The 13,848-nt window shown below is 38.3% G+C and overlaps 1 protein-coding gene and 1 long non-coding RNA gene across 5 annotated transcripts in view; both read right to left on the bottom strand.

The window, feature by feature from the left end:
• Positions 1-3,163: 3,163 nt before the first annotated feature.
• Scamp (secretory carrier membrane protein) overlaps positions 3,164-13,848 on the bottom strand; it is a 49,762-nt gene continuing 39,077 nt past the window's right edge. For 3 of the 4 annotated variants that reach the window (XM_076186574.1, XM_076186575.1, XM_076186577.1), the window contains exons 9-10: positions 7,486-7,672; positions 3,164-6,355 (exon numbers count right to left, since the gene is read on the bottom strand). In XM_076186574.1, coding sequence (XP_076042689.1) covers positions 7,487-7,672 — 186 coding nt within the window. In that variant the 3' untranslated portion in view covers positions 3,164-6,355; position 7,486. Of the gene's footprint in view, positions 6,356-7,485; positions 7,673-13,359; positions 13,481-13,848 lie in introns of all 4 variants that reach the window. The other variant, XM_076186576.1, reaches the window with a different exon arrangement.
• On the bottom strand, positions 9,780-13,353 carry LOC143026349 (uncharacterized). The gene is made up of 2 exons (XR_012966474.1): positions 9,879-13,353; positions 9,780-9,833 (listed from the first exon to the last, which is right to left on the bottom strand). It is a non-coding gene; the product is annotated as an uncharacterized LOC143026349 (long non-coding RNA).

Genomic DNA, 13,848 nt, shown 5'->3' with positions numbered 1-13,848 from the left:
TGGCTCTTTTAATGTGCGTGGGTGTGGTACAGATGAAAGTAAAAGGGAAGAGATGGCCAGTGTGTTTGTGAGAAGATGGATGTGTTGGCATTGAGTGAAACTAAGTTGAAAAGGAGGGGCAAGTGTGAGTTTGGGAGTGTAGATGGGAGGTTCTCAGGAGTGAAGAGAGGACGAGGGAGAGAAGGGGTGGCTATACAAGTATAGAGATAGGTAAGCGTGTAGTGGAATGAAAGGAAATTTCAAGGTTAATGTGAACGAAGGTGAAGCTGGGAAGGGAGATGTGGGTTTTTGTAAGTACATATGGGCCTGGAAGTGAGAATAGCATAGAGGAAAGGGAAGCTTTTTGGATGGATTTAAATGAGTGCATAGAGGGATTAGGGAGTAATGTCAATGTAGTTGTATTGGGAGGCCTTAATGCTAGGGTAGGAAATGAACCAATAGATGGAGTGATTGGGAAGTATGGAGTTCCAGGAACAAAATTGTAGTGATATGTCTAGAGAGTTGATAGCAAATACAGTGTTTAGGAAGAAAGTCAAGCATAAGTACACATGGGAGAGGTTGGTGGATGGAAGGGTGTCAGATAGCCTGTTAATAGACTATATAGTGGTAACCAGGAGTATAGTAGGAAGAGTGAAGTATGTACATGTTCTAAGGGGAGAGAGTTGGGGAATATCAGATAATTTTTTGGTGGAAGGTAAGTTGAGAGTGGAGAGGAGGTGAACGAGGAAAAGGGCAGAGGGTAGGGAGGTACTTAGAGTGAACTGCTTAAATGAGAAAGAAAAAGAGGAGTATAAGAAGCTGAAAGAGTGGGAGGGAGTGAAGGATAGAGTAGAACTAGGAGTGGAGGAGGAATGAGGATGGTTCAAGGAGGGAGTCATAAGGTGTGCAAAGATGGTGTGTGGAACAAGGAGGATGGGAGGAAATAGAAGAAAGGGTAGCGAGTGGTGGGAAGAAGCAAAAAAGGGTGTAAAAGAGAAGCAGGCTTTCATAGATTGGTTACAAATTAGGATGGAGTCATACGAGAGGTACAAAGTAAAGAGAAGTAAAACATAAAGGAGGCAAAGAGGAGAGCAGATGTGAAATGGGGTAAGAGTATGACAAAATTTTGAAAGTAATAAAAAATGTTTTGGAAAGAAATTAAAAGAGGAAGAGGAGGGGAATCAAGTAGAGAAGAAAAGGTAAAAGGTGTAGATGGAGAGATAATAATGGAAGAGAAGGCAGTGAGAGGAAGGTGAGCTGAGTATTTTAGGAGTTGCTAAATGTGAAGGAGGATAGGGAGGGAAAGGTAGTTGTAATGGGAAGCGATAAGAAAATGACTGTGATGAGTGAAGAAAATGGAGGAGAAATAAGGAAAGATGAAGTGAAGACAGCTGTTAAGATGATGAGGCCAGGATGGATGGATGCCATGCAGAATGTCTGAAAAAAGGAGGTACAGTTATGGTGGACTGGCTGGTGAGGTTATTTAATGTTTAAGAGAGGGTAGAGTGCCATAGGACTGGAGGAGTGCCTGTATAGTTCTACTTTACAAGGTTAGAGGGGACAAGTGTGAATGTAGTAGTTTCAGAGGGATCAACTTATTAAGTGTAGTTGGGAAGGCTTATGGGGTTTGAGCAGATTTGGGGAGGAAGAGGGAGTAATTGGTGAGGCACAGTGTGGGTTTAGGACAGGTAGGGGTTGTGTAGATCATTTTTTTGTGGTAAGACATATATGGAAATAATTTTTTTTCATCCCCTCAAGTTCAATCTATCCACCTATGCTTTCCAATCTTTTTGCTAATATTTCTTCATTCTTTCCATGTGCCCAAACCATCTCAATTTTTCTCAGTCCTATCCCTTTCTACCCCCCTCAACTTCTCATTTCTCATTCTAACCTTGAAATCCCCACTATACTTATCACACTTCATCTCATATACATTTAAACTTCTTTGTGTCTCTCTTTAATTCCAAATTTTTAACTCACACAGTGTCAGCTATTGGCATAATCACCCGGGGCATGTAAGAAGGGAATCCAGCTGATATTTTGTTCCAGGGCCCAAGAACTAAGAAGGAACCCACAAACGTCACCACTCAAGAACAACTGTTTTACAGTGAAAAAAACTAAAAGGCAATTGATGTAACCATACTGATTTATGTTGCTGCATAGTTTGTTACATTATATCTGATCATGGAAATAATGCATTTATGAGCTTATACATAGATTTCCTGGATATCAGATCATGAAAAATCTGCCTACCTCAGGGCCCTAAAAGTGTCTTGTACTGCCTTTCAATATTTCTCTGGGAAGACCTACATTCACCCATTCATATAATCTTTTTGGGTCCATTTCTTGACACTTTTCAATCCTCAGGACATTTACTCGCTTCCCTCACTCTACAGTTTACCACTTACCCTATTCCTCAATTTCTTGCTGCATCTGAACTTGTTTACAATTACCATGTTCCTCAAGCCTCTCTCCTGTAAGACTTCTTGCCATCCTTTCCCCTGTATATCTCAGCCATGGCAACATGACACCACCCTACCTTCACCCCTAACCACTCATTCTCATGATTCCCAATCCTCTACTCTTCCAAAAATTCTTGACAGCTTTCCCTCAATTCCATAATCTGCTATACCAGCCACAGTGCCTTCCTGTCTACCCTGTTATAAGCCTTCTCCAAATCCATAAGGCCCAAAAACCATCCTTACTTTTTGCCAAAAACTTCCCAGAAATCTACCTTACCGCAAAATTTTATTCATGCACCTTCTACTTTTCCTGCACCCATGCTGCTGTTAGACAGTTGGAGGAAAATTTTGACAGTGGCTGAATATACAATAAGCGAGTCGCTACATCAACTTCCTTGGTGGGTGGTGATCCCAGGGAGTACCACAGGGAAGTAGTGAAGCTGCTGTTGGCCTTCCTTAAAGAAAGGAAGTCTGTAAGAAGTCCCGACCCCCTTCAGAAGAATATTGGAAGCTGTTATTTGGCTACAATAAATATCATGGAACACATGTGAGTACACAGGTCCCAATTGTATTCATCATAGTAAATGGGTGACACTGTACTTAATTTGTTCTGGCTAATACCAAAAATTCTATATAGTTGATGGGATATAACCACTGAGGTATGAAGGTTCTCTGGGACAGTTTCAGTTACTCAATTTCCAAGGTTAGAAAAATAATAGAACTGACATCTACAAGATATATTTTCCTCTTTGTAAAGTTTCAGCCACACAGATATAACCTGCAAATGTAATAGTTAATCAAAAGACAAATTTGTCACAAATTGGTGAGATTGCTGGTGAATACCAATTCAAATCACATTTCATATTTGGGACTACTATATAATGTGTTGAGGCACACTGTAAATTTTTCTTACTTTGTCCTCAGAAGACAGACCTGCCAACAGGTAATGAACACGAGAAAGATGAGATAACAATGTACAGTATACACAGAAGACTCCAGCTTGTACAAGACTTGCACAAGTTGACCTTTCTACAGCCTAAAGCAACTCCCTTGGTGAACCATTCTACACTTTCCCATTTCAACAAAACATGACTGATGAAATACAACACTGGAGTTTCTTTTGGATTCCTGTTGCTACCTGTTTATTTAACAATCAATAATATACCTACTCCTACAGAAGACTACTGTCGTTACAAATGAAGGAATGCAATCACAAACTCATGGAAATGAGCAGAACAAACTTCTAATTATATGGTAAGATGCAAAGCAAACTTCAAACAAGTAAAAATCAATAAAATATAACGTAAGAATTGCTTGGACCTTCACAAAATTAACAAATAAACTGCAGCCAAAATATACGTCTAATTTATATATAAATATATATATATATGTATGTATGACATAACAATTATGTTCACCTCAAATGATACAGTCCACTAGCCACCTCATCAATGGTGCACTGTGGCTTGAGCAGAGGCTGTCCTCTACTTAATAACAAACATACCAAAACATCCAGACTTAACCACAAAGCTATACATCTTTTTCATCAAATAAAACCCAATGGCAAACCCATATTTAAACCTTACTTTGGAGGACAGACAGACAGGCAGAGAGAGTATAAAGACAGAAAAGATAGATCATCACACATTTGTCTTCAATGGTCTTGCACAACATCAACAAGAAGAAACCAAAAGACAGCAGAGGATTGGTATAACCGCCACACTGGTCACTGTACTGTGTCTATTGTAACAAGAGCAGATTTTGTACAAGTAGTCCATAACAACTGGTCAACACTACCAAAAATAGCAAGGAAGATATCATTTAAAAGGGACTAGCACATATGAATGAAAGAAAGATCAAGAGAAGAAAAGTGAGAGAGATAATGAGAGAGAGAGGACTATTTCACAAAGCTGCATCAAGTAACAGCTGTCAGTGTGTAGGTTAAATGTGGGATGCAATCTTGAGGGAGCCAAGTGCAGCCAATGACTTTAAGTATGAGTAACTACTGACCTTAGCCTAGTGGACCTTGTGTAACATCACGGCCAAGTTACTAATACAGTACCCTAAACATTCTTTTTTGACCCAAGACTACGCCTTCAAGCTCTCTGGGTAAAGGGCCTTGTCCTTTCTCAACCCTCCTCTTAGTATGCATGGAACCAAAATCATGCATATAAATACCCTCATCATTCCTAACATACTTCATTCAAAGCCTTAACCACCCACCACCTACATTGTAGAATACACCATCCTGCAACCACCCAGTACACCACCTAAACTGACACAATGCGCCATGCAATGTTTCACTTCACTTAGGCTATGCATGCACCGTCTCACTTATTTCTTTGTTCTGCACCTACATGAAACTCAGCATACCTACAGACCTGCAAAAATTATTCTGCACTTACGTTGTAACTTGTTTTATAACATACCATTTGACAAGCTAACAGCATTTTCCATCCATGCTATATATATATATATTCTTTCAAATTGCTATCCTAAAAGGTGGCATTACCTTCTCTGCTAACATAAATTAATTTTCTGCGATCACAAAGTATTTTCTTTCAAGAAAGAAGTCCTAAACTTGTGTTTTAATGTATTATTGAAAACTTTATTTCACATCTTCCTCCTCATTACACAATTGATCATCCTAACACATTTCCTGAACAAGAAAGAAAACGAGTTGTGCCACATCTGAAAGGACTAATTCCATTCATATGCAAGTCATCTATCACTTCACTTAATAATTACACTTGCACCATTCACCATGATCCATGTGTGCAGTTCAACATTTAAAATCCATATCAGTCTTCATTCACTCAAGCATAAACCATCCTGAGCTCCTATAATGGAATACCAAACATTCATACAAGAAGACAGCAGGAGAATGTTAGATTACATCAAGAGAGGAGTAACAAGGAGCTGGTTCAGACCCGACTTTATTGTTTACCTCAACTTTTTACAAAATTAATGTATGCATGAATGGCGTGTGCATGTGTGTATGTGTGTGTGGAGAGAGAAAGAAAGCGAGACAGAGAAAGGGGTATGAAATCCAGGGTATGTAAAATCTGTGTGAAATTTGAGTATATGTATACTTTCCTTATAAAGAGGTGCATGCCAAGCCTGGTTTAGTACAAAATATTTCTTTACACATTCAAAACATGTTATGATCCTATCTGCACATTCTATAACAATATCTCGGCATTCTTTTACAATGGTGGAAAACTGAGGTGAATTCATACTGCATGCTTTACTCTACTTAGAATGATGCTGCATGCTAGGAACTCATTTAGTCAATTTGTTTTTAATAATCATAACAATCACTTGAAGATTTTAATTATACAAAGTTAGGTGAAGAATTTGTGGCTTCAATATCCATCAGTATTATCATAATACATAGTGTGGTGAAAAGATATTGGTATCACATGGCTTTATTTGAAGGCTGAGAATCCTACTGAACTTTTGTTAACCTATGTGTGTCTGTAAACAAGATGAAACAATTTAATAATTCCCTAAGTTAATCTACCTAAGTACTTCATATATGTACAGTAATGCCAAAATCTAAAGCACTTTCAAATTTGAAAATTTCATCATAGAACTCTACATATTTCCCCTTTCCACTTTCAATTTGGATTCATACAACCATACATCCTTATCTTTCTTATTCTTTGCATTTTCCTGTGGTTTACACAACTTTGGCTGGGTTTCACAAATAAGTCCTCCACTTTTTATTGTTACTTTCTTTTTGGCAATTATTATCTATGTCTATTTATTTCAGCCCCCCACAGTCCATCTCAGCACAAGTGTGTGGGAAGCTCGTGGTTGTGGGACGGCGTCCGACTTGACTCCAAGGATGATGAACGATTCCACTACCACCACCACACTGCTCACAGATTGTCTGGGAAAGCTGGCACAGCCTAGTAAAATACACAAGATCAAAACACATAAGCAAAACAGAATTGAACTTCATGCATAATAATAATAAATGTTGTCTTGAGCTTCATTAACTGGAAACCCATATCTGCATAAGAGGCTGGCAATGATCTTCAGGCCCCTCCCTCCCTCCTTTCCACAAATCTCTATGAACAGAGAATTTGGACTTGTTTGTATTGTATTAATAGATCTAACTGTAGTATAGTGTAAGAGCTATGCTAATGGTGTCCTGTATACACTTGTATTGGTCACTCTTATGTTCAAATTCAACTATCTGAGCCAACCCAACTATGTCTATATCATTGGTTTATAATAGCAGTAGGAAGGGAACAGTTGTTGGCTGTCACCTCTCTACATGTGTAAAAAGTGGGAAATTGATACAAAAAGATCTTGGGTCTAATAGAGGTGTGTCAGTCTCATGTGACTGCAATGTGTTAACAGGTTATGAAGATGGGTAGAAGGTAGTTGACTCTCCAATATCCATCTTCCAGGACTATCACTAGTACCAGCCTTAATACAAAATTTCATACTACTAAACAAATAATTAACTTAGGATAATACACTTTAAATTCGAAGATCAATTTCCAAAAGTTACTTCTTCACTAACTTAAATATTTCCTATTCTTTTTAGTTACTTTTAACAACATGTATGAGAAACATTTTGGCACAATGGTTTTACCCACATCACAGGAGGATCAGGATGAGAAAGAATCATGAAAGTGGTAAAGGATATCTTTAAAGGAACAGCATAAGGGTGGGACAGTTGTAGTACAGATGTATCATCATTCCTTTATTAGCAATTTTATATAAACACAGATGACTGATGTGTGACTCTGGTCCATAAGGGTATCCCAAAATAGTTCCCAAGGTATTAGTTGCATGTTACCATGTAGTCAATATCTCAATACAAAAGAGATACCTAGGAGATATATGAAGATACAAATATCTTATTATAACTCAGGAATCATTTTCTTTACACGCTGGATTAATCTGCATTCAAGCAGCACTGCCTTTAAGTTATCCACATCATAAAATCACCAAGCAGCATTATTTGGACTAAAAACCTATATTGAGTAACTAAACAATGTTTCATCTATAAGACAATGTTCATTACCTTAAAATCGAGGTGTCCCATCTGCATTGGCTCCTGGACTTGTTGCAGTCTGGAACTGTGACCTCATGGCAGCCGACGCTGCGGAAGCAGCAGCCTGTTGCACGTGCTCATTGCGCATTACTCCTTGTGTAAATTCTGCATGGGCTTTGGCAAAGCTGGCACCTGTACTACGGTATATACGGTGGACCTACACCATATGAACAAAATAAATTAATAACATGAAAGTGTTACATTCCTCAGCTTATTACACATGTATAAAAACAAAATTCAAATTTAAGAGTATGTATGCATACAGTGGAATTGAAAAGTTTGTGGACTGAGGCACTTGCAAATGACACCATCTTGACATTTCTGTTCTCAGCTATTCCAGGAGTTAATGCATCCCTATGGAAAACAGTGTTTCAAGACATCCTACAGATAAAGTGTCCAGCATTCCATTTACTTTATACCTTTGCAGGAGGTAATTCCTGTGGAGTGTATTGGCTGGCTCATTCTTTTGGACAATACAATATTGATGTCCACAGTTTAATCAAGGACAGACTTATTATCTGGGTTAAAAATCCTTGAATGATACAACTAATGTATACAAAAGTTTTTGTCACTTCTAATGTTATAAGGTGAATAAAGATGCAGCACACCTAGTAATATCTAAAGATGAGCTCTGTTTATTTTTTTTACACACACAAACATTTTAAACCTCCACGATTAAAACTTGATGCACACCAAAAGACATGGCATGGCCACTAGTCACACCTTGTCACATGGAATGCACATCATGCTATTCATAGTTCAGCAAAAAGTCAATGTGTGTGAATCAATGTTACTTGACAGCACTTGAGTTTTGCACCATAGTGAAACATTTGGATGATCTGGGCACATCTTCATAAAAAAAAAAAAAAAAAATGGCTACATATCAGAACCCTGTGTCTGCCCATCTTTTTGTCAAAACTATCCTCTGGTATTTTCTATTTACATGAAATGAGAAAAGTGGGAATTGAGTTAAGAGGTTATACCTTAGAAGACTAATCTAATGATAACCTTTAGTAATCACCAAATGACCTTGTTTGCAGGTGAAAAAACAGTCCACAAACTTTTCAATATCATATGTGTACTAGTGACAATTTATGTTTGTGTTTTTGCACATCTACATGTATTTGTACTTAAATTCCTTAGAAGCCAAATGGTCTGTACATAAACTGACAATCATTAACTTGTGGACACCTAACCTGCTCTATGACTGATAGACAGATATATAGTATGTGTGTATATATATATATATATATATATATATATATATATATATATATATATATATATATATGAACACACACACACACACACACATAGGTTGAAGCTCCCAAATTCGGCACCCTAAGGACCAGCACAGCCAAGTGGTAGAAATTTCCGACTTATAGAAAGTTTACTTTGGTGCAGTGGGCACGAGCCTCAGGAACAAAATAATTATCAAACCAGTCCAACATGATTTTAGTTGTGATCCATGCACACTTTGAAGCTCTGTACATGACAGGGTATATCTCAACATCATTTTGTGTCCTTGGGTGGAAGCTTCGTCCAATGACCATTAATTCTAATCTATGGGTCCCAGCAGGATCAAAACATCCCATTAAGGTAACTCTGTCTTTATGTTCCTTTCAGCCAGTTGGATTCACCTCATCCTTCATTTTTATTGTCTTCTTTGGCATACACCACTACAATGCAGTCTCATCAACATTATATGTTTGGGAGAGATTTTCTTCATGTACCAGCTTCTCAAATTCCTTCACATATTCCTCTGCTGCTACATGGTCCACACACTGTTTGATATGATAAACTATGAGGTATTTTAAATTTTGCTTGCCAGCCTTCCGAGTAATGACATGTTCCAAAATCAGCTCTGCATAGCTTAGCTTGTGTCATAATCATGTCCCCCGATACTTTCATCATCATTACGATATTGTCAGACTCACTGCATCATTACTTTGTCAAAATCCTCACTCTTCCCATGTCTTGTGGTCTTATGTATATCCGAACTTTTCCGGGTTTCACAAGTAGCATAAAATTTACATGACTTGGTTTTCCCTTTTTTGAGATTGTACAACATAGATGACCCCAGGTTTCAGAGTACAGAGTTTGGGAGCTTCAACATGTATGTATGTATGTATGTATGTATATATATATAAACCCACAGTCAGAGCAGAAAAAATGGAAACGGTGAATCTATATATCTTAACTGTAAGCTACAGTTCTCTTCAGTAGTACAGAATAGAAGGGTACTATACTTGTATAACACTCTCTTGCATAAAACAGGAGAAGGGCTGAAAAATGCCTATCCTTACTCTATTAGTGACCTATTGGTCATGCAGTGTGGGGTCTGGTGGAAGATGCCTAATAACCATATTGGGGACCATAATTCCATTAGTATCTCTGAAGACCACTGCCCCTTTGAAATATTCATATGGGGAATATAATCTATTACTGTGGATTCAACCATCTTCCTCCTGAACCTGCAACTTGATTTATATACAAGATCAGCTTTGTCCCAGTCTAAACAGTGATTAAATTGATTCATGTGCTGAAACACTGCTAAACTTTGTTGAATTCCAGCATGGGAAAGAGAGAGGAGAAAAGAGAGGAAAAGAGAAGAAAAGAAGAGAAAGTGAGAAAGAAAGAGAGAGGTGGAGGGGGGAGGGGAAGAAAGGAGAGCGGAGGAAGTACACTGTTCTGGTTGGTGGAATGACCAGGATTTCCGTCTTTGGGAATAGCATCACACTGAAGAAGTAGAATCACAGGAATGGTCATGGAAAGATTAAGACCGTAGCAGAAAGGAGGGGTTGTGGAAGTTGAAAGTGATCCATCAGCATTCACTTTTGAGAGGAAACAAGGAGTCTCAAATAAAAAAAATAATGCTGCATGACTCTAGCCTGTTGGGATGTCATTAAAGTTCCTACAATACTGACAACATTAAACTTGTGCAATCGATACACTATATGGGGGAGTACAGAGGAAGGAGGAAGGAAAGGGGGAAGAAAGAAAGAGAGGATAAGGTCACCACAAAGCCAGCAGGGCAGGTCATGTAGTAATGGATAACTTGGACAAATTTAGATTTAGTAAGGATATAGGCAAGACTTGGTTTACCAACAGAATGGTTAATGAATGGAATAGACTTAGTAACAATGTAGTGAGTGCTGAAACAAGTGGTTGTTTTACAAGATGAGATAACTTCAAGGATGGGAATAAATGGTCATGGAACTGCCAAGTGTAGGCCTTATGGTCTTTTGCAGTTTCCCCATTCTCATGTCTTTATGAAAGGAGAAAGAGGCGAGAGGAGGAGGAAGAACAAAGAGAGAAGAACAATATTATAACATTTGTTGCTGATTAGCACTTCTATTCTTATGGATAATATTAACCCATTGCTAAAACAGTATTCTACATTCAAGGTCGTGTTGGGTCTACTATTTGGGCATGGGTGGAGACATACTACTCTCAAGCTATGAAGAGAATGACAGAAATATTGGTTATAATTCTCCTAAAATAAAGATGTATTAGTATTTCATTACCCATAACCTTCTATCCTTGGGGACAATATTGTACTCAAGAGGTGGAGTCAAAGGTAGTAAAAGAGAGATCTATGGACGCAGTAGAATGGAAGGGCAGTTGAAGGTAAGGAGGGTATTTTATCTTTTAAACAAGTTTAATTAAAACTGCCCATTAATTCACTAAGTCAGTTATTTATCCTATTAGGGAGTATGTTAGGCAGCATGTCGGTGAGGATGATGGATGTGTTGGCATTAAATGTTGTGTCTTGCTGCATTGCTTCTGACCCACAGCAGTGGGCAGGATACAGGGACGAGCCATCATCCATGAGGAGCTAATATGGGAGGGGGAAAAGGTGGTGGATGGGGATGGAATGGGTGGGAGTAGGTACATGCCTTTGACTATAAGAAGTCCTTGATACATAAATAATAGTTGCAAGAGAGGGGCAATTTTATGTTTGAGAGTGTAGTGGGGAGAGTGTCAGACATGAGGAGAGGACAAGGAAGGGAATGGGTGACTCTAATAGTGAGAAGATAGGTAAGCATGTGGTGGAATGGAAGGAGCTTTCTTCAAAGGGGATGGAGAGGGGTTTTGTTGATTAAGTGAAATGGCCTTAATGTGGATGTGCTATGTCTTGCTACATTGCTTCTGACCCAGGGCAGTGGGCAGGATACAGGGATGACCCGTCATACATGAGGAGCTAAGATAAGTGGGATGAAAGGGTGGTGAATGGGAATGGAATGGGTGGGAGTGAGTACTTGCATTTTAATTTGGCTACCTCCCTTATAAGTAAAAACCCATGGTGTACTGATATGTAGATTCATCCTATTCCACACAATTATAAAATTGTCTTGAAAGGTCTCATGTATACATGAATCATGCAGGATGCCCACACCTTCATGGGCAACTGGCAATGGCCACAGCATTGGCCCATAATTCTCACAACGAAGAGATATTGGACTACTGTCTAGGTAAAAATAGATTTTGGAAATGTATGAAGATGAGGAGTTTAGTGTCTTCTGTGGGGTGGTGATTCCATCTGGGGGATCTTGCTTCTGTTGGTACAGTTTTTAAACCTGGATGATTGCCTGAATAGTTTGTACTAATTTGGTTCTTACATGAAACATCACCTACATACACCATGGATATAAACACTCTTGTCTTTGATCTTCTTCCTGATCTTAAAACAACCATCCAGAAAGTAGATGACAAAAATATTGCTAACTGTAAATATGCAGTCGTCTTCAATAAAACTTGTCTTAGAGAAAACAGTCTTTACCTGTATATGCACACCAACATTTACATGGTTACCTGTTCTATGTATATACCATTTGGCCACCAAGTTAGAATAAATACAAAATGTACTCTGAGCATGATATGCAAAACCACATACAAATCTAGATATGTATGATTTGTGTGCCTGTGTATACTGTGTATACAAGAAAAAATTATATGAATATTTACAAAGTTTACACAATCTTATATATATTCAAAATTATAACATGTATAAACACATCTATTATTTATAATATTCAATGTATCAATTAATTATAAACAGGGTATTTTTAATCTTCACTGTGGTTACACTATATGCAGCCCATGACAGGTGAAGTGTCAAAAGAAATAAGAGTAGGAAACTAAAAGCTTTCTTCCATTCAGGAAAAAAATGAAAGGGAAAAAATAATCAGGATGCACATAGTAACCACCAAACTAGTTACATCACAACCAGAGTTTAAAAGGCAAAAGTGCATCAAGCAGTAAGTTATCAGTAACATGCAAACCATTAACTACAAAACAACAAAACAGATAAAAAGCTCACAATATACGTAATCATATTACTATGAAGCAACCATGCTTAATAAATATGAAATTCGGTTAAAAGTGTATGATATATGACAAAGTGAATGTTAAGGTATGTGTGGCTGCTTCCCTCCCTAAATATCGAATCTTGATCTCTCAAATACATTAACAAAACTGTCTTAATCACAGGCAGTCTCATCCAGTGTTAGCAACTGCAATTATTACCATCACACTACTCACAAGAATACTCTTTGTGGCAGAACAGGACATGCATAGATCTGAGAGATAAGGAACAAGGTAAGGGTTAGAGGGATCATAAAACGGGGCAGCAAGTACCTTTAGTTAATTTTGAGTGAGAAAAAATTCAACTGTCAAAGATTTGGAGGCCGGTTTTGTTAGTAGAGGTAGTGCTTAGTATTAAGGGAATGACACACCTACATGATGGGAAGGAATATAGGGAAAAGGTGTCCATCTGCCCTAAATGTGACTAGTGCCAAAGGTAAAAGTCCCAACATGTGACTATGGATTTTATCCACCTACCCAAATGAGAGAGAATGCCATGGCTGCAGCCAGTGCGGAGCTGGCAATCGCAAGCAGAACCATGAAAATACCAAGGGCAATGCTGTTATTCTTAAAGGCTGTTCCCACTGCCACCCAGCCACTGTGATGAGGAGAAAAGGCCACATATCACTCCACCAATTCTTCATGACAACAACTCTGCTTTGGGTCCTCTTTGGCTATTTGCTTGCCCATACCCAAAAGCAAATCATCAGAACCTCATTTGTACTTCAATATCAACAGGGAGCAGTATCTCAACTGACTGCAACCATGGAAACCAACCATATTCAACGGGTTTCATCCGTTACCTTCCAGTTTACACACACACCAAGGGCACTCATTTCGCTCACTGATTTGGACTGGAACCGATGAACATGTAAAGCTGAATGTTCACGGCACATTTCAAAGATGTTGAAAGAAAATATTGTTTCTCAAAACCACACATTTGTAACTGAATTTATGATTTCAATC

This window comes from Oratosquilla oratoria, chromosome 6, assembly GCF_046742065.1.
Source record: "Oratosquilla oratoria isolate Oo_2021 chromosome 6, ASM4674206v1, whole genome shotgun sequence".
Classification (NCBI taxonomy): Eukaryota; Metazoa; Arthropoda; class Malacostraca; order Stomatopoda; family Squillidae; genus Oratosquilla; species Oratosquilla oratoria.
This window is presented reverse-complemented; position numbering and strand designations above follow the sequence as displayed.